Source organism: Adelges cooleyi, unplaced genomic scaffold (genome assembly GCF_023614345.1).
Source record: "Adelges cooleyi isolate 19-005CV unplaced genomic scaffold, UGA_ACOO_1.1 ACOO_flye_CR_arks_rails_tigmint_CR_PRNA_9, whole genome shotgun sequence".
NCBI lineage: Eukaryota > Metazoa > Arthropoda > Insecta > Hemiptera > Adelgidae > Adelges > Adelges cooleyi.
This window is the reverse complement of record NW_026096579.1, coordinates 15,362,310-15,384,937: the sequence shown is the minus strand read 5'-3', so window position 1 is coordinate 15,384,937 and position 22,628 is coordinate 15,362,310. Positions and strand designations below refer to the sequence as shown.

The 22,628-nt window shown below is 36.9% G+C and overlaps 1 protein-coding gene across 3 annotated transcripts in view; it reads right to left on the bottom strand.

The window, feature by feature from the left end:
- The window catches only part of LOC126847209 (fasciclin-2), a 98,963-nt gene that overhangs the window by 13,293 nt on the left and 63,042 nt on the right, over positions 1-22,628 (bottom strand). For all 3 annotated transcript variants that reach the window (XM_050587345.1, XM_050587346.1, XM_050587347.1), the window contains exons 2-7: positions 3,172-3,340; positions 2,945-3,102; positions 2,604-2,869; positions 2,090-2,487; positions 1,699-1,855; positions 1,038-1,404 (exon numbers count right to left, since the gene is read on the bottom strand). In XM_050587345.1, the coding sequence (XP_050443302.1) occupies positions 1,038-1,404; positions 1,699-1,855; positions 2,090-2,487; positions 2,604-2,869; positions 2,945-3,102; positions 3,172-3,340 (1,515 nt within the window). The remainder of the gene's footprint in view (positions 1-1,037; positions 1,405-1,698; positions 1,856-2,089; positions 2,488-2,603; positions 2,870-2,944; positions 3,103-3,171; positions 3,341-22,628) is intronic.

Below are 22,628 nucleotides of genomic sequence, written 5' to 3'. Positions count from 1 at the left end.
TTTGTGCCATTTATGATGGAAGTACTTAGGCAAATGTTAAGTGAAAAAAAAACCTTAACATTTTAAACGGCTATAAACTGTAAAGTAAAAACATGCAGAGCTCTTCTTAAGGTAAGCACCGATGATATAAAAAAAAAAATCGAAAAAAGTAAGTTAGATCATAATCACGAAGCTGTCAGATCAAGTATTAATACGTGAAGGCCTGCCAAATTGGTAAATTCGAGTACATAGAGATATTTAAAAGAAAAACTTATTACAATTTATGTATACTGTTCACTTGATTTAAAAATGATCGATGGGAGGCTATTCGGATATCCTTGGGTGGTAACTCGGTTGACAAATATTGAATACCTGGCACGGGAAGCAGCTAGTACATAATTTTGACAGCTACATTTTGACACGCACAGACAAACTACCGATAGAAATCTTTCCAAGTATTTTTTTTTTAAGACAAAGAAAAAAAAATCATTACACGTCGTTTGATTTCAGCTCGGTCCATTTAAAAACACAACCTTAAAATAAGCTAACACTGGACTAGCGTTCTGAAATAAACCACAGTCGGCCACTTGGCAGGCGTTCAAAAACAAAACCATACACTATCTGAAAGGTGTCGGCTCTACGATTATCGTGTAATTATCACGTGGTAAGTACAAAATATATTTTTAGAACCTAAACCCTACGGTTTATTGTCGGAAAACGACACTCTTAAACAAATAGAACACAATACAACTATAAACACAGACTATATGAAAACAGATAGCCGGCTCGGAAATTTAAAAAGAAAACTGATAAGGGACTCGCGAAGGTATCAGTGTAGCCGCGTGAGTTAGTATAAATTATAGTGCGGTTACTACTATTGTACAAACTCCTTAACAGCCATAAAACTAATTGATAACTGACTATATGGGTATTATCACAGATAGGATATTTGCTTTTATCTAATCTGTGATGCTATGGTTGATGTTTACATGCCGAGTAAGCTATCTGTTTTCATATTATAGTCTGTGCTTTAACGATGAAAGTATAATGTCGTTTACCGGTGACGACCTCGAATTTGGCCTGGGATACCCTGGACGGCCGGTGAGCCTCTCGCAAAGTAATGTATGCGTTGTTCTCGCCGTGTATGTTCTTCGTGAAGCACGTGTACACGCCGTAATACCTTTGGTCCACCGGGGTGACCAAGAGGTCGCTGTAAGGGCCTTTGCCGAATTTCTTGACGTTCATGTCGTCCTCGACGATACGGTTGTTCAGCAGCCACGTGATGGACGCGTTGGGCAGCGACTCGGACACGCACGATAAGTTCACAGGTTTGGCGTTCCAAGTCCAAACTTCTTTGACCATGTTGCTGGCGTACACCGGCGGAAACTGCACGGTGAGGTGACCGTTTTTCATTGAGGATCCACCCTGAACATGCGATATACAACACATTAAACGTGGCCAACAACAAGACAACACAAGGACAAATTAATGGAGAAGCAATTTCAACGAGGAACAAAACAGACCTAGGAAGAGGATTATTTAAAGCTGAGATGGAGGGGTGTATAGTGATGGCGACAAAGACTCTAATGGAGTTATAAATGCCAGTAAAAAAGAACACATTAAACACAAAAGGAGAGCGGGAAAAAAAGGGGTGGTTCAGAAAGTATGATTAATTATCGATCATTTACCGAAGCATCGGCACATATTAATATTCCTTACCTTGTTGGACGCCATACAAGTGTAGAGACCATCGTCGGTGCGGTTCAGGTGCTTAATTACCAGAGTGGCAGTCGCCACGTCCCTGACGGTATCGTGCTCCACGCTAACACGGTAATCTTCGATTCCCGTTTTTATCACTACATCTGTGCCCACTCTCCTGCAAATTAAAGCAAAGATATTTAATGACTGCTATCATCACTCTGTGTCTCACCGCCGCCTCCCTCTTGTTATATATTTTATTATTATCGTTATTGACGACCCGACTTTTATTATGATTGGCCGTTTCGCATCTTAAATCAACCTGACGCGAATCAATAATATCATTTTACATTTTTGCCGTGGATCCATTCACATGAACAGATCCATTCAAAATGTAGTTTTAATACTGTACCTAAACACGATGGACGGCAGAGGGTTTCCATTGGCCGAGCATCGCATTCGAGCTTCGGTGTTTATGGGTTCCGAGATGTTGGTGACCTCCAAGATTTCCGGTTTGATCAGAACGACCACGTTGACCAAACGCTCAATAGTTCCGGCGGCGTTAGATGCCACACACTTGAATTTTCCGTTATCGCTTCGGCTTATCTTGTTCAGAGTCAACACACCAGTGATCTTGTTCACCGAGAACCGCTCGGACCCTTCGCTCAAGTCCCGCTGTTCCGGCATGTGTATCCAGGTGATTTTCGGTTCCGGTTTCCCATTGGCCGCACACTGGACACTGGCCATATCGCCTTCGACCAGTTCCAGCTGGGAAACTTGATCGGCCGCAAAAGTGGGCGGAATGTGTACCTGTGCAACAACAGGCGAAAGTGCATCATTAACCGTTTATTCAGAGTGTACTATCTGCTGGTTTTATCTATAATCTGACCCTACTGATGATTACTTTTTAAGACTGCCGTTCTTACCTCCACTCTGATGTCCCTGTCTTTAATGTTGCCCGTGTCCAAGACAATAGCGCGGCACTTGTATATGCCGTCGTCTTCGGCCGTCACGTTTTGTATAACCAACCCGTCGTATTCCTTGACGAACCGGTTGCCGTCCTGTATCTTGGTGTCTGCCCTGTACCATTCGACCAACGGCGCCGGATTGGCTTTGACTTTGCACCTTACTTTGTAGCTGGTGCCGGCGATCGGATACTGTTCGGTGGGGGCGTCCACCCAAGTGATGTCGTCTGAACGGATAAAAGAAGAAAATAAAATGATTGATTTTAAAGAAACAACACCCGGGCGGTTTTAACGGGGCTTACCGAAACTGTCGACTACGACGCTGTGGGCTAGGTACTCTGAATTGGAATAGGTGGCAGTGCAAGTGTATGTGCCCACGTCGGCTTCGGTTAGGCCGGTGATGACCAGCCCGAGATTGTTGTCGGAAGTGAATGTCGTAGTCACGTGAGCTCCGGCAGTCCTGAAAAGCACAAAACGGAAATTAATTATCCCTCCCTTTTCTACACATAACGGGGCTTAGAACACTTACGAAGTCTGATCGATTGTTCTGTTCTGCGGATCCAGCCATTTCAGGTTGGTGATGTATTCCGGTTGATCGACGTCGGGTTGGCAGTTCAGGATCAAAGAAGAACCGATCGGTTTCATTTGTCTGGGTTGTACCGGTTTGATTATCAACGACGGGTCTTTAGCCGCGACACCTGTAAGTAACATGATAACCTCGTTAAGTATATTTTATGTTTAATATGAATTACAATTTTTCAAGCATTTTTAATGAGCTACCGTTACCGTCTACAAATTGTTTTTTGTCATATTACACTTCTTAGCGATTAAATAGTTAAAATGTATACAGCAATATGGACTTGTACTATAAGAATAAAAACAATAGCGTTTCGAATTATGTCACTCCAAGCAAGATAACCAGCACCGAGCTTTACAAGAAAACTAATTATATTAAAAGTTTGAAATTCAACTGGAAATATTTTAATGTTAAAACAACCTTTAGCGTCAATATTTAACGCGAACACTCTTAGTAAACGATTTTATAAAAGACTAACAACTCCAACGAAACGAATTGTTTTTATTTTCGCGTTGAGATGTTGTTTAAGTCGATTGTCAGTTCATCAATTATTGTAATTTGCAAACTCACTTAGAACGTTCTTTTGCGTTTAAATTCAAAACAACATCAGCAGTATTTCTACATTTTGGACAATGCAAAAAAACAAGATGTTTTTTAACGAAAAGAAACTAAGTACACAACGAGTTTGTCTTTATTCGCATAACAGACCCGCTTCCCTGCCGATCGTTTATCTACACTCTGACAAATTGAATTAAGGGAATTAAAAATTAAATCTTATCGTTTATAGTTGACACGCAGTGGTATATTATTATTAATATGTATTATCCAAAACCGAATCAAAGTGGAAAAAGGCTGTGCTGCGTCAAATCAATTTCGAGGCGATAATTTCCAGAAGAAACATAACGCCACCCCAAAAATAAGCCTCGACCATAGTGGTGGTGGTTACGGCCAGGAGAGGAAGTTGATATACCCTCTGAATTAGTTACCTTGTTTACACAACAATCCCCCTTTGTGTAGGGGTTGGTGTGAGCATACACACACACAACTCCACCGCAATTTCCCATCGGGTTGGAACGACAGAGGCCGCAGAGGAGAAGGGGGGGGATTTAAATTAATTTGCCCCGGGGTCGTTTGGTTTCTAAGCTTGATGTTTTATTGGCACCCGCGGATTTGCCCGGTGTTAGACGGCAAGTAAGGGCGCTGCGATAGTCAATTAAGCGTGTCGTCCTCCTGCCTTCCAATTTCCACCAGAAAATATACGACTTGCCTCCACGCCCTGAGGTTTAGTTTTGCAGAAATAATAACGGCCAAGCGGCTATAAACAACGCCGAAATACCGTCTCACCTGCGACTATCAGATGCAATAGCCACTGAACCCGGTTTTATACCAAAAGTTGATTTACAATTAGGTTTAATTAAAAAAAAAAAACCTCCACATACTCTTGCCCGCAAGTATATAAAACAATTGTTTGTTTAAAAGTGTCTTTCATTCGTTTACTTTACAAGTAAAACACGTTTCATATGTTATACATTTTTTCAATGTGCTAACTAGGTAAACAGTATTAATAATTTAAGCAACACAATATAGTTTATAAGTTACATATTAAGGGCGAAATTATCAAGTTCTCACTTTATCTATAGCCGTAATAATGCAATGTAAATATATTTATTCTCAGTTGAACTTCAGAGTTTCACAATTTTAAGCAAATGGTTGACACGGTTTTAATTTGATCAGCTTAATACACAAACAATAATATACATTTTGGATAGTTGTATGAATTAGTTCATTTTGCTTTTATAAAAATAAATTTAATCTTCAATTAAGTTTTCCCATAAACGGTTGGTGTACATAATTTTGTAGACAGACACGTTGTGTAAAGATATGATAATTTGTATAACTACCGCTGTGGTGATCATGTTTACTTGGTTTCTTTGCCCGGTAGACGCGACGTACTTAGTAATTATTTATTTACCGTACATTAATGAATACCCTCTCAAACTTTAATAATAAACATAATTTTAAGTTTACTAGAAGTAGACGGTACGGGTTTTGCTACACTGCATAATGAATCCCCACGATGCTAAATAACGGCAAATAAATACACAAACTTTGTCAATTTATTTATTTTGTCACCAGTATACATACCGTATAACTGCATTGTACATTCAAAGGATGAATATGAAATAAATATAAAACCAAATGGAGTGGGGTGTTATGAGTTAAAATTCCATATTTTTATTACATCATCTTAACGCAGATCAGATAGCTGCTAAAAAAAGAGAGCGAGCCGATATGAGTTGATATTAGTTAATATTAAGAACACACCGAGTCGGGTAGTTGTAAAAATAAAAAAGCGTTGGCTACAATTAAAGAGATAGATGCAAATTAATAATCGAATATAGTATTATAATTTACAACTGTAACAAAGATAATCTTACTATGACAGAACTCAGAAGTAGCATGGCCAACTAAATTTCTGCGGCTATTATATTTTAAACCAAGGCTGCGGACAATGCACGTTGAAACAATGGGGTTTTAATTGATTTTCGGTTGCAATTATTGTTGTTATCGTTAAGGGCAAAATAGATTATTATTATATTCAGGCCGAGATTGTGCGCGCCTGAACACAAAATTATGATCATTCTACATCACACATCAATGTTTTGTTTTCCAAGCCGCAATGAAACGTGCGGATGGGAAATAATATTAACAATAAACGGCCGGTGGCCGTTTTCAAATGTCAGGTTTTATCTTCAGAACGCAGAGAAATAGCGAAGTGATTCCCACTTGGGAAATACACAGTGAGAGAAAACCAATTAGCTAATTAGACAGTATGTTTACTCGGGCTAGTGTTTAGGACTAAGACGACATTTTGATCTTTTACTTAAACACGTCGGTTCGTGGCGGTACCGACTTATCATATTTCTAAGGCGTAATGCTGTATACTCTTGTTAGCATCACACGATGGAAGCTTTGTCAGCTGTTCAAAACAAAAAACGATAACTCGAACAATAAATTAAACGTAAGCAATCCAGCTCTTCTTTTATGGCTCTACTACAATGTTTTGTATAAAACAAGTAGTAAAAAAAAAAAAAAATAGATAGTTACGTCAAATATAACATGTCTAACAATACAAATTAGACGCAATACTTATGAAGATGGTTTGTTGTCAAACGGGAACAAGAAAGTTTAATTTGAGTGTAGTAATAATAAGACTTACAAGTATAATAGAAGAAGCTACGTAATCACAAACGAGTAGAATGCAGAAGAGAAATGTAATGGTAATTTATAGACAGACTTCAACAAATTATCATATTAGAATTTAATGCAATCACGTGATCAAAACAACTTTAATGGAGTGTGCAAGATCTACTACCGAGTCAAGACGGTCGGTAGTTACACGACGGTGTCTGTGGTTTTGATTAATAAATAAACGCAATGCGCTCCGTCTTAATCCTACGGAATTTGCATGATTTTCTCTAAAAGGAATATTCTCTTTTAAAACACAGTTGTTACTTGAAATCAAATCCAGCTAATTTCTATGACAGCTACTACCGTTGAATATTCGTCTTAATACTACACGAGGGGCATAGCAGGCCTCAATTTTCGTTCTAAAGATTTATTGACACTTAAGTAGGCGCGCGTTTGCAAATACCCAGACTACCCTTGGAAAAAATGCGTACCGATCATGTACTTTCGGTAATATCAAAAGTTTTTACGAGGCCTTTCTCTGTATATGCTAATTGATCTATCTGGAGAGCATTTTCTCGCGTACCAACACACACCCCCATTGACAATAGCGTAACCGGTAAACGTTCACCCCTCTAGAGTACACCACACGCACGCAGCTTGTGCAAATCGAATTTATTTTAAACCAATGGTCTGAATACAAAACGATTTTTCCATGTATAATAACGTCATATACACACGAGCACCGCCAATCGCTAAACAACAATTGTAACCACTCAATTACCACCGCCGAGCAAACTTCTTTCTTTATTATCCATCACACACCGAAATTGCACTTGAACGACCAACGGCGAAATGTCTCAGAATTCAAATTGCAGTTGCTTCGGATGTCAATACTATCCCGTAGGGAGTAATACTAATACAATCGGTTGAATTTGTACAAATCAGCACCTACGTTTATCGTGCGTTTTACCGGCGATCCCCGTGCTATACTATAGATCCCACATCGAATTTACCCAGAAGATCTAGAATCGGGATGTATAACAGCTGCTGGCATCCGCACAATAGACGACGGCGACCGTCGATCAAAATAAACACAACACCGCGGTGCACACAACCTGCATCGTATCGCATTATTATGATGTGGGCAGGCGGAAATCGATCATGTTTCAAAAATGTATTTTAACGGGGTTGGTTTTTCTCAGATTTCATCAGGGCATTGCCACAGTGATTGATCAGTGGCGACGGGACATCACGTACTCACGAGAGGAATATATGAGGGGCAAGGGGGAGGGGGAGGGGGTGCATAACGAAGGGATACGTCGCGTAACGAAATTGTGTTGTCACAGGGTGTGTGTGTGGTGTTTACAATGTGAATCACGTGCCGAGGGGATTCGGCAATTAAACCGTGTCTCGGTATAATCTCGCGAAAACGCCATAGCCGTCCATAGCCACGGATAATGCTGTATAAAAAAAAAATTCAACAAAATAATTGTATTCATAGCGACCTTTTTTTCGGCGTCAATTAGCAGATATAGACAATAGCAGCACTCGTGTTTGGAATAATATCGTAACCGTTTGTCTAAAATACATGTGCGTCTGTTTAAAACGACACCACTATGTAACCCTTTCAACAAAAAAAATACACCCATTATCGCAAATGATCATTTATTTCACCGCAATAACACACACACACACACACACACGCACGTGCAGATTTTATCCATCTGCTGTGTACTGGTTTTTTTTTTGTAATGTGGTACCCGACGGCGTTGCTGGTTTTTTTTACATGATAAAAAACGTCAGACTGTAAGTCGGTATAGATGAAACACCGACTTAACGGAGACCACAATTATTTCGAAACCCGTATCGAAATACTTGACAAACGGACTGCGTTGTTGTGTCATTGGTTCGGATATATTGTAGTAATTAAGACACAATCGAGGGTTTTTTTTTTTTTTGTAAAATGTTAGACTATTGCGCCTAATGAAGTAATGTATTATAATTAATGTGTAAAAAAAAAAATGAAATGTTAATAACAAAGAATTGGTCTTATTATGACCTCAGTGCTTGTAGTCCTTCCTAAGTGATGGTGGTGGTGGTCAATAATGACTGTTAATATGTAACAATAAAAAATTTGTGTACGAGGGGGGCGACAGAGACGTATGTAAACGAACTGAACTACTCCAATGGCTTGCTCTTGTCGTCTATAAAAAACAATTATTATTTTTTTAATGTGTGCGATTCCGGTTTTAGTAGTTAACACACATTAATCGGCCGAACGACCATTTCACCGAATCCAAAAGGCAGTGTGTGCGGTGTGTGTCAAATGTTTAGGTCGACTGTTTATTTTTGTAATATTCCGACAAGAAAAAAGTACTGTTATCGCCGGCAACATATTTATTCAAAACGCGTATCGACCAAAATATTGTGTTTTTTCACTTTGTGTACCGTAAACGCGTTAATGTCGGTATTTTGCACCAAAAGCGGAAATAACCGGAAATGATGTACGCACACAGGTTTACTACGTTGTAAAACAACACGTTTAGACCGCCCGTCAAGTATATCGTATTGTTGTTTGGGCGAACTATACATGCTTTTTCAAGGGTTATAATATATAAGGCGATGACGGCGATGGATAAGACTACTACTCTACAAAGGTTAGCGCTAACCTAAAAGAGGACCTCGAGGAAGGCACGCGTGCAGCAGAAGGAAAGCCTTTCCCCAAAATCGAACCCCCGTTGGTTCCAGGAAAAAACGCTATTATCTCAATGTAACACTCTCTTGTGTGTGTGTGTGTGCGTTTATACATATGAATATATACTTTGTTTTCTTTGCCGTCGCACCGGAAAATCGTACATAACATTATTTTATGTATCAAAAAAGCGACCCCCGCCCCTGGCCCGTTTTCTTGCATCGCACCACAACACTTGTGTAAATGGTAATTTATACATTTTCAAGTAGTATAATGTACAGCAGTTTGTTCAGACTCGGCTCGGATATTATAACGTTTATGATGAGCATTAGTGCCGATTCGCTTGACCGACACATACAATAAACTTACACAAGTGGATGACACGACAATTGTCGAGCATCTGATACTACAGTGTGCGCTAAAACAGAATATATAATCCTACAATGCATGAATTAATTTTCACCATAATGGATTTGCTAAAAAAAAAATGTCAAATGCTGAAAGGGTTAATGAAAATTTAAAAAAAAATGTATTTTTATTTAAAATGTATGCTCGGAGTGTGACAAAAGTATATGTATCACCCGTTTTCATGCATTAATAGTTGTCAAAAAATAATTTATTTCCACCTAACAATTCTCTAATATTCAGCAACATATTAAAATAAATTTGATTTTTTATTATTTTATTTCCAAACTATAACAAGTAGCACGTACATAACCATACTTTATATAACATGTTTAAAGCATTATAACATAAATAGTATATGTGCTTGCTGCAAACATACAGCATTACAGATGGTACTTAAGAAAAATAGATAAAATTATGCATGACTTATCAAAAAAAAACGGCAAAAGTTTATTGTTGTATAATCGGCAGTTATTTTGAATTTTCTCGGTCGTATACTTTAAGCATTGTATGGATAATATAACCAAATTATTATACTCTGTGACAAGGGACCCCGGACAGATTGATGTGCTGATAAAATGACCAGCTATAGCGTTAACCTCATGACGGCATCGGTTGCCAAGACAATTGACAGGAGTTGCTAAGGCGTTTTGGTAGGAATTTGCGTGGAATATTTGAAACAAAAAGAGACCAATCTTTTCAGGTTTGTGTATACATTTGCCGTCCCCGAGGCGTACCGCGCGGGCCGTTAATAGAAAACAAATACTTTTAACTCTAAATATTTAAATATATTATATTTAATTGGTGGGTTTAAGTCGCACGACGGCGCAGCGCTTAAATGGCTGCCTTTCACCAAGGGGTTGCTGCACTCGGCCCTCGGGGGCCCTATTTTTTTTTTTACTCGGTGCCGCGTTGACTTTCGAATTATCGGCTATTCGTTTTCGAGGGGTTTCACGTAGCCTGGAAAGAATAAGAAAAACAGCGAGGACTTATCGTAATTAATGATCCAGAGTCGTGGTGCCGGAAAAAATAAATGGAGAAAAATGTGTCCTGGAATATTCGAGTCACGCGCCGCTCGTTTAAGGACATATAGAGCACACAGACATAGCGCTATACGCTCAGGGAGCCAAGAGTATATATGTATAGGTATATATACAGCTGCTGCTGGGAGGTGGAAGCAGCCTTAAGGAAGCTGTAGTCACATAATGAAAATAAAAATTACAGCGACAAATAACAACCAGTGGTGTGTGTAGAGACGCGTTTTTAGCCGGGCCAGTACGTACCAAGTTTTGGTTTTAAATTCAAAAGTTTACCCCAAGTCGTTACAAGTTTTTTCCGCCGTCTTAGATAATTCCGCGATAGACACGCCGAGGTAATATGCCGAGGCACCTGTAAAGATTCAGCCCATTGTCGTCACGTCGGTATTGTAATATTAACACACGCCAACGACGTACACGACTACTTACAACGAAGTTTGGTAGGTATAGTTCTTAAACCGCACAGCCGTTGTGCCAATACTCTGCTGCTGTCGGTGAACATTCTTCCCAACGGTTCTTATGAAATTATAATACCATCAGAGTTAAAATATTTACTAACCTAATGGTGTCGAGTACTGCTCTCGGTTAACACACGCCCTATCACGTTCGTATCTCTGATGAAGATTTCTCAACACTTAACTCTGTTACAAAAAATACTATCAGCATGATTCTATAGTATATACAATTTTCTTATAATATAAAGTGTGTTCAGAGTTAAAGGCAACACGGAACGTTTCGAACGGATGACCTTAAATTTAAATTTGGTACAAAGGCATTTTTTTTACCTACCTTAATTTTGCTCAAGCGCACTAAAATAATATTTTCTTAAATTAATACTCTCCTTTCTGACTCTGGATATGAAAATGCCTATTATTTTCAAACAACTTTTACTTAACAAGTTTTTTCTGACTGAGCTTAAATATTTCACAATTTAAGACGGTAGGAAGGGTGGAGTGTAGTATTATTTTTATCTGCTCGCATTACTTACTTCAACTCCTATCCTATATTTTATACACTAATAACTTTAAATGATTCAAAACTGGTTATCTACAGGTCAAAATGTTCAGCAAACTATCTTTAATTTAATAAAAAATAATTAAATGTATAAATTATCGTTTATGTTTCAAAAGTTACCCCCCCCCCTCTCCACCACCACTCAAATCTAGCTTCTGACTGAAAAAAAAAATTTAAAACGGTTATATTGTTAATATATTATGTCATATTTTTTTCAACATTTTACTATGTCATCAAAAAATCAGGATGCAGTTCTGAACACCCTGCAGATTAAATTATCAGGAATTTGGGAAAAAGTATATATGTAAAAAAATTATCGCTTATAACATATAGATAACAACTTGTTTGAATAACTATAGGACGCCACCTAAATTGATTGTACTTATTCTAACAAACACTAAATAGGGTTAAAGCAAGCGCATTCGGATTGGGAAAACTTTTTGTAATTTTTCAGACAACGTGGAATGTTAAAAAAAAATGGCACCGACATTTTCGAAAATCCGTAGAAGCGGAGATAAAAGGAAATTAAACAAAGAGGAATTAATTGATATTATTATTCTGGGGATTTCAGAAATGTCGCTTAATGATACTATATAGAGGGAGAAAATGTATATAGGTACAATATAAATCACTCCGGCGAAAGTTTTTAATAAAACTGATAACCGGAATACACCGGGGCGGTAAAGTATATTTAATTAAGAAACGTTTCGTTCGCCAACCACGCGCGCGCGCTAGTCTTAAGTGTGTATTTTATATTAATTTAATTTGTGTGAACGGCTACCGTGAGTTCTTAATAAACAAGACGTGCACAGGAGTTTTTAAGGACTTAACGACGGGGCAAGAGCCCCGGTGGTGGTCGGTGTGAATTATTTCAGAAGACATCTGCCGGGGATAGACCATCCCATTGTTATTGCTGTAGTAATAACAATAATAATAATTTCCCTTTTACGTAATTGGCTACACGCAGCGTCAGATGTATATTATGCTATATTAATGTAATACATATATACCTACACGTGTGTGTGTCTGAATGCGACCCGGCAGCCAAGAGTGGATCTTGGTAACGGCTTCATTATATACATTGGTCTACCTACAACATAAGTGTCTGGCGCTAATGACACCAAGTTTCCAACGGTATACAAGCATACATATGTATATTGCTGTGGGCCCAAGTATCGAAAAATAAATTCGTCTTTCAATAATTCAACGACCAAAGAAATATTATTATAATAATGCTGCTGCGGGTATCATCATCATCTCTCGTGTAATACCACCGGTGGAAGCTTCTTATTTTCCACGACCGTTATTGTAGGTATAATGGCGATAACAATAACAATAATATTAATAGTAATAATGATATAGTAATAGTACTCTAGGGGTGTTTGCGCACCTGCCCTGCCTGTCAAGACGCTTCATAGGGATTAATATTTTAGTTCCCAAAGTGATTTCGCCTGTAAACGACAATCCATAAACGTTTCACCGTAATGATTAGCAAACGACAATACATTAGCTTAACTAGGCGGGTGGGGGGCTGGGGTAGTTTAAATACATTTCACCAACCTATCAGCCCCAATGTAATTTTTACTGATATGCATAGGAAGCTCTCAGAGTTTTCAAGAGGTCCGAACTTTTACCTGAAAGAATCGACTAGTCGTTTTAACTTCTAAATACTTCCACACGTGTATTGTGTGACTATCGAATAATTTGATATGAATAGAAAGTAAAAAAGTTAAATAAACCGGACGTTATTTCAATCAATTAAAAACGACAATGTTAACTATTAAATCAATGACGTCATCGCATATTCTTCTTCGTTACAATTAATACATACTCTATTATGAACTAATAGAGAGAAGCCATATTATAAGACACTGGTCACATCGCGCAGTGGATCTAATTATTACTGTTCTCTAGACTCCAAAAAAAACCAATAGATATTTTCAATTTAAATACTCAATAGTTATAAATCGGTTAGATGGTATTTCACCGAATAACGTACCTTATTTGTAATAAAATACATTTAATTTGTACACCAATTTACATACAGCTGTGTAAAGCACATCTGTTAGTTTTACAAAGCGAAATCCGTAGGAATCAGAATTTAACTAAACGCCATTGTGCATTGTCTTGGCAAGTTTATATATTTTAATTAAAACAGATAATGCGCAAATCGGCTAGCATCGTGACTTGTATAATAGCAAATTTATGTACAACATAAGAATTTAAAATACAATATACTTTTATTTAGCACAAAATAAATTATATTTCATTTACTACGTTATCGCTATTCTATTGTTATCTAAATTGTAATTACATTATTCTTAAATTTGATTTTATAAAAATACCTACATTACAAAAACTGAACGTTTTGTTTTGATGGAACAAAATTGTGCTTTTTATAAAGTTTCAAATACTTTTTTTTTTTTTGGTTCAATATAAAATAAGCGTTTTGACTGTAAAACCACTTAATACCGTAGAAAATGTATGTGTATTTGAAAAATCAACAAAATTACAAAAGGGTAATTATTAAAGTCACTTTAATCATATTTTTAATAAAATAATTTTGTCAATAAATTAATGTGACGAAAACCGAATACTTTGAGAGCTAATTTCGAAGTTTTTTTTTTTTTAAACAGTTTTATAACTAATAAACAATAATTATGTCCCAGTCAAGTTCGTCGTACACACGGTGTGTTTAATAGACCTCAGTCACTATGCTGTCACGTTTGACAATAAAAAAACAAAAAAAAACTCGTGGAGTTTCGGTACTTGTAATTCGACTCGGACCGAGACGACCATATCGTACTTACGGCTTTCGAGTGGTTTTTTTTTTTCAAGCGAATCGTCGTCGTCACCACTTGTATGCATAGACAGAGAGAGAGAGAAAGATGTGTGTGTGGCCTTGTCGAGAAAAAAAAAGACCCTTTTGTGTCAGGACACTGAGGCGCCTAGTAGTCCCGCCGCCATCATCATAGTCAATACTCTTGCATAAAACACACACACGTACAAAATAATATGTTCTCTTTCAGATTATTCATTTTTTTTAACTCTATAATACACAGCCACCTATTGTCGTTGGCCGTTGCTTAATATACACAGCATAACCACCGACATCCAAGATAACATAATTTTACATAACCAACAGTTCAATATAAGTAAGACGATTTAAATCTACAAACGGCACAATGAATAGCGGTTTAAGCATCTATTTTGTATTTCTTCTTGACAAATGGATATTCAATATCAGGTTCGAAACAATGTTACACACCATATATTATACTGGTCGGTTTTAAATTACGGGGATTAACAGCAGTACACTTACCGCCTAAGCTGCGTAACTTTATATTAAGTACAATTTATATAATTTTATACTATTGTAGCGGCCATGGACATTTTTTTTTTAAATTAATTTTTCCCCCCTTAATCGGATTATGACGTACAGGGACTTTAGCGTCATTTCTCTTCCACGATGATGGTATTAGCCATTTTGTGTGTGATCATCAAACGCTAATTATTTTATGATAAGTATTTGATACTGTCATTTCGAAAATGGTCAAAAGCCAAAGTCAAAACGAACAACTCTAATGGTACAATCTTATCAATTTGGTCGCACTAAACTGTATGTTTTTTCGATTATAGGTGATATATATTCTCATTAACTGCACACAATATAAAATATGAATTCTTCAAATACCGACTTATTAGATTAAACGATAAATAGAAAAAAATGAAGTCCAACCAATACATCCACAGTGGATGATTATTATCACTAAAATTACCCGTTAATATGCATATAACGACTATACAGCACATGTGCTTTGGTCGCGTTCTTAACTGCAACTTTTCTCGTACTCGGTGTACTGCTAGACTTAGAGATTAGTGTTTTGGTAGGTTTTGTGAATATTATTATACATTTTATTTTACAAAACGAGAAGACGGCCATACGGCCATTTTTGGCAATAATAATACGCTATTGTGATAATTTTATGCAAATAAAAATTAATGAAAACAAAAATATTATCCATCAACGTGCCAAAAAAAAAAAAAAAAGACTTAATATTTACCTAAGGTCAAAGTTAGTCGACGGCAGTAAATAAAAAATTGACCGTTTAATAATTCATATTTCTGGGCGAATTATTTTTTTTTTCTGTCCAGTTCAAATGTCAACCCCGCCACCCGAAAAAAGAGTAATGCATTGGCCTGGACGACAACCCTCCACACACACATCTGCCGCGTGTGTATAAAAATGTATATCCATAAAAATAAATTATAAAAAAAAAAACCGTCAACGGTTGGTGATATTGTATCTAAAGCAGCGCCGCCGACCAATTTTGTTACCGTCCCAAAAACAATAAAGACTTTGAAGGGTAACGACAATAGGTCAAATAAAACCAAATATATATATATAAATGAAAACATTTTCATTATCTTTTTCTCCCCCGGCTTGATATGATATGTCGTTTGGCGGCCAAAAACCATCGTCGTCGCCAGCAAAATAATAAAACGGTTATTAATTTAGTTCATTGGACCAAACATTCCGAAGCAATATAATACACACAATACAATTATACAGATAGATATACATATTATTAAGTTGTTATGGGATGGAGATGGGGGAGGTGGGGTTGGATCTGAACAGACCATAGGGCCATAAACACATTTGGGCAAAACGGCTGTACGCGAGGGGGTTAATGGAGTTTTCTCCCTCTCTCTCTCTCTACTATATGTAATTCCCGGGGACCTCGTATAACAATAATAATTTCGGTAATGTCAAAAAAACCCTCCCCTCCCGTGCGTGCCCGTTTGCGAACAGACTTAATAAAACGTCTCCCTCAAATTATACGGTATGACATCTTTTGCGCGCTCAACACGCACCACCACATTCGTACGCACCCTTACTTACTCTATATACAACCGTTTGTAAGTATGTATAGACAAATGCAAAGACATTCCGTTTGAAACCGAGAACGTAAAATTGTATACATATTATTATAATTGGGAGTTTTTTATTTTCAAAAATCGGTGTCTTTTACTACACAATACTTCGCAGAAATAGATGACACACCAGTCGCTATTGCGGTTGTCTTCCAAGGAAACTCGATGACACCGCCGTTCGTAGAAAGAGGAGTGGGGGGAATACACATCCGAATAGAAATTTAACGAGCATTACATTCTTCCCGTTTTTCCCCTTGTGGCGTTGTTTTTTTTTCTATCCATTAAACAAAAATACAAAACACGCATAATATTAGCGTTTGAAGTAATAATAACAATAACAAAAACCACACGAGACTCGCGATGCGATAACATATACAACGTTAAAATATGATAAGGAAAAAATAACGAATACAGCTGTGTAAAGTCATGCCATATATTTTGGAACGTACCTATCAACCACACACACACACAGTACTTTTCGGATGAATGATCAGCAGAGAAAAATATTGTAGTAACATCCTGCGTCATCTTTTTCTCTATAAACACAACAACCTAGTTAAATAGAAAACCCAAGGATAATAATAAATAACCCATGATAAAACCACCCTAATATTTCATACTGATTTTAATATAATAACATTTTGATTGTATAATAATATAATATTTAACATGTGAAGCCTGGAAGACGGATGTCGGTGGTAGTAAGCCATGCGCAAAAATAATTTCATATTCCAAAATAGAAATTAAAAAAAACAATATTATATTCTCTATATTATTATGTTCTTTTTAAACTCGATTTGTATTTATTATTCATTTAAATATTAATTGAAAATCGCAAGCTAAAAATAATCGACACAAACGTCACTTTTGCTCCATTAACAAAGAAAATAATTTGCATACATTTTTTGTTTTTTTTTAATAAAGAAAACAATTGGCAGAACAAAATCTAAACAACAATAGTCCCGAATTCAATTGTTTTTATTTATCTCAAAAAACATGATTTTCCTTTACGACACAATAAGATTAAAATTAAAACAATCACGAAGATACAAAATTTAACTGGATACTAAAACATTTTGGGGGACAAGATTAAAATATTATCATATGCGGTAATTGTCGGTGGATTGTGTGTGCGCGCCATACTATTGAATCAATATATATGTATATATGGCATAAAATAGTTTCACATACAATTAAGTGTATCGACCAGCGAACAAAAAGCCGACGACGGGGTCAGAGCAAAAGAGCGGAAATTTAATAGGGACTGAAATAATATTGACAGAGAAATAATAAGATTACCGACTGCATAATTTAGTCGACAAAACGAAATCAACCGAACGCCGCTATATCGTATTCCCGTGCAAACAACATTATTATTCCGTTTTCAATATATAAGTACCCAAAGGCTTTTATTTTCCATACACACTGTTTTCACCGATGCGGATGACACACATGCCAGAAAACAGTGAACACAATGTTATTGTAATAAACATATAATATACAACAATATGTTTAACTAAGTTTTATTTCTTTTTCAAAAACACTTACACAGCTTGTGGCTAGCTCAGCGGATTGTAATAATATCTTAACCGAAATACGTTTAAATAATCCCCCCACCTTCTTGACCATACACCATGGAATTACAACATACGCTAACGAGGTGTGTAGTTTTAAAAAAAAAAAACACTTAAGAGCTTGACGCGTTTACAAATTCGATATTCAATAATAGTTTTACATACCGTGTTTTTGAAAACACCTTTTCAAAACGCCTTTTAGCTGCATTTGAAACTAGACGCCCAATTTATATACATTTTAAATAGTATATAAAAACAAATTAATTAAAATATTCGTTTAAAAGTGAGCAAAGCGACAAATTTATCGTTTTCGTACACAAGTATTTTAGGTGTGTGAGATACCGTTGAACCTGATTGTTCATTTTGAAAAGTGAAAACGTCGAAAGCCGGCGCACACGGCGCGCGTTTTCCTAGTTGCTCAGGGATTTATATTAATAATAATAATAATAATAATACAAGAGCGCAGATGTGCGTCCTTCAAGAGTTGTCGCATAAATCATTTAGCCCTTTACAAAGGCTCTCGTATTTCGATTCAAATTGGCGTGGTAACACTCGCTGCGAATCGCAGCATACAGCCAACCCACTATATATACGAAAGTGTGTATCAAATGCTAGGGAGAAGCCGGGCGAGGGGGTGGGTAAGTTAAGTATAAATGCGTATATAATATAGGTAAAAGAGAACGGAGGAGACGTCAAAGACCGAAGAATGATTAACGGCACGAGGCGGCCGAGCAGCAGAGGTTAATGCGCGTATGTGGTCGGAGCCGAAAAATGGCCTCTTTAAGGAAAATCAATTATTCACGTTGAGATCTACAAAAAAAGTTCATAATGGAAAACACGGTCACCGTTTGTTCTTGAGCAAAACCCAAATTGAAAATAAATAACTAACTAATATTAAAAAAAAAATATATATATATATATATATACATTGAAATTTAACGAGCGGTAAGTACATAAAAAGGTTACAAATCTTTGAAAAGCCATATAATATATAAATTCGAGGCTTTAAAACCATATGGTTGAAATATACAGGAGGTTCTTGTATACATCGTCTCGAATTGTATCTTTGGAAATAAAATGGCAGCGTAAGGGATTATCGATTTTACTATATACTTTACTATTACTGTGTACTTAAATACTTGATTTTGATTGGCTAGCCTTATATTTCAATCACGGTTTAAACAACTCGGGCTATTTCTTTGACAACAATTAAAACCCGTTTTGAAAGTGATATTACCCTCAACATAAAAATGAATAGCGAGATTCTTTTTTATTATAGATAACAATAAAATAATGTCCTTAAATTATCACATTAAAAAGTATTCTATTGTAATACCGTTGTTTTATACGCATATATAGTAGTTTATTATAATTTTATTAAAAAAAAAAAAATGCCCATTGTGTTCTACGTGTAATGGAGTTTTTGTAGTTAGAAGAAACCTATATTTGTATTTGTCTTACTTTTTTTGTAGAGCATAATAAATACTTAATAACACTGACATAAATATAGAAAATAATGAATATATTTTTGCGAGGGAGAAGAAATTGGCTAACGCATTGGGAAATACATGATTGCTTTTGGCGTTTTCCCGAGTCATCTAGACGGTTTTAATTAAACTGACGGAGTTGATAAAAGAAAAGAAAAGAAAAATACATAGTTCACGTTGAAAAAGGCACGTTCATTGTGGTCGGCTTTTAATTGAATATTCGACGTTAAAATTAAATTAATTAAAATTGCGCCACTTAAGATGTTAGCTCACATTTTTTACCATATACTATGTGTGAAGATTTATGAAAACAGACGCTCGATAACGTTTCTTTGACCACACTGTAGAACGGAAGGTATTTTTTTTTTGTCACACTGACCTGAGATTGTTAGAGTTTGTTTACATTTATCAATATATATATATATATATATATTTTTTTTTTTCGAGTGCACTTTATCTGGTTTTATTTAATTCGCGGTGGTAGTATATTAATTGAAATAATACTTAAAAATCACTGCACGCTCTTATGTATAATTAGACTTAATTTTGCTTAAGGGTGTCAAATTACAAAAGTCGTCCACGGGGTCAGCTGTTGTGGTGGATACTATAGTAATACACATTTCCGGTGCGTACCACAATCTACACTATGGGCGATTTCAACTATTTCCGTTTGATTTCGGTCGTGCTGGCAAGACTGTGCCAAGTGCGGTTTCCCGAAACGTCGATTGATGTGCGGCTACGACGGTGCATCCGAATAAGCGAGTTTACCCTTTGCCCTGCCGCCACAAGCGGTGTCACGAGCCGTGTATAGTGTACCTACTACTACTATTGCTTGCACGTAAATCCGAAAAGGGAAAACCGACGGCAATCGAATTATACACCCAAAGGGATGAGATCAGACACAAATTTACATGGCTTTGATATATCCGAATTTCCCATTTCGAACACGTACGGCGCGCCACGCAAACTTTGCAGCAGCAGTCTTCCTTCTAGAAAGGTCTTGGGGAGGTTAATGATTTCAACAGCACGAGTACCGGCGGCGGAAGTAATTTTTTCCCCTCCTCTCCCCCCGGCCAACCACCGGCTGATCCGTTCGATTATAGGGATTTTATATTTGCTAAACAAAACGTCGGACAGCCGCAGCGGTGTATACCGTATAAATCAAAAAAAGATGTGTGCAGAAAAACACACACAACGTTTTTCCAAGACGTTCCCTCCTCATGATTTATACGGGCATTTTCGGCTGATTGGAGACTAACCGCCCACGCCTTTCCCACCTCCGCACGTCCAGGGTCTCCAGCGACTTGTTTATCGCATTTTAACCGACACCTGACGTCTTAGCGTCTGTGAACGTCTTAGAGAGGGTTTCCTCCTTTTATTCCGGGGCTAAATTATATATTAGCTTCGACGCGGAGCTCGCAGAAGGTATCGTCGTTACTACATTGATGTGTTTTCATTTATTTTTTGTGTGTCTGGACCCGCGTTATCTTTTAAACCACAAAACCGATTTGTCCGTGTAGCAAGTCTATATAGGTATTTGAATAGATAAAAATTGTTAAAAACTTCACCCCTTCTATTTCTAGGTCGCTATGTGTTTATCGACAGTCCACAGGTATCTGGAAAATAGTTGCATTATGTTGTTAAATGAGATAAATGGGTACAGTGTTACAGACAAAAGACCAACCCTAGTCGTATGTACACCACGATATAGTGAAAATACAATTTCAAGCACATTATTGTCGTTAAAATGTTTTTATCCAAATTATTACTTATACTATCTACGGATTCGTATCGAAGCGTTTGTTTGCATGTTATTCTATAATCAGCTGTAATAATTCATACAGACCTGTGACCTGTCCCGCATCAGCAATATGCCCGGGACCCTACTGCACTGGCTTTTATTTTATACGAAATTAATGGGAAAAAAATGTATAGCCTAAACTTATTATTTATTGTCACAGCCGCATAATATAATAGCGCATTCCCTTTATTTCGGCATTCGTCGTCGTATTGCTTTTAAAGTCTTTTAAGGCGCCCGTACGATCTCAAAGCGTCCATCGATCGCCAGATATACGTTATACATATTAAAGTAGGTGCCGTCGTATTTATCTGTGTTAAAGGGTTTATAAACGACGGCGTTCTATATATATATTATTATTATCTGTTGCTGCGGCGATGAATTCAAAAGAAAAACGTCTAAGAGAAAAAAAACCGAGCAAAACCCATTAAAAAAATGTTTTTTTCATTTTGACGGCAACATAAGAAGATCACATATAGGAAGACGAATTTTCTACTTTGGACCGAGGGCGGGATAGTAGTTTTATAATATTCTAACCCGTCAAAAAACACCGTCGTTCATCACATCACATATCTCTCCGGGCACCCGAGACACAGCGCGCAGCATTAGGAAAAGACGACGTGTGTGTGTGTGTGTGTGTATATATATATATATGTTGAAAGTATAAATCATTTTGTCGGAAGGACATTTATTTCAACTAACGTTGTTGTATTTTGACTACGATGAATTTCAAAAGAATAGCGTGCATCATCATCATCATCATCATCATCGCACGGTGTAAGATGATACCGTCGTCTTTTCGTGACTCTGAAATTATTCCAAGTACGGCACTTGTGCTAAAAAAGATGGCCCACTCGAACGAGAAGATTAAGTAAATACACACGGCTATTTCAATAGGTTCGAAACTATACTATTCCCATGGCGCGGACTGTTAAAAAGCTATTCACCCGGAAGACCACGAAGAGATAGGTTTTGTTGTTATGACTCCCACAAATCTAGAATATAATTTTTATTTTATTTTTTTGTTCACGGCCAACGCTGAACTATCACACGGATGCGTTCTTCGCATCAATTGACACCAATTGGAGGTAAGACAATATATCAAATATGTTTTTTCATCGATTGTGTTTCAGAACGGGCCTGCATTTATCAACTGCGATTCTAAACATAATATACATATATATATATAAATTATTTATTTCGAGTAATAATCTAACAAAGAACATGGTATTGCAGGTACAACCCCCACGACATTCTGGACTTTTTAATCCGACT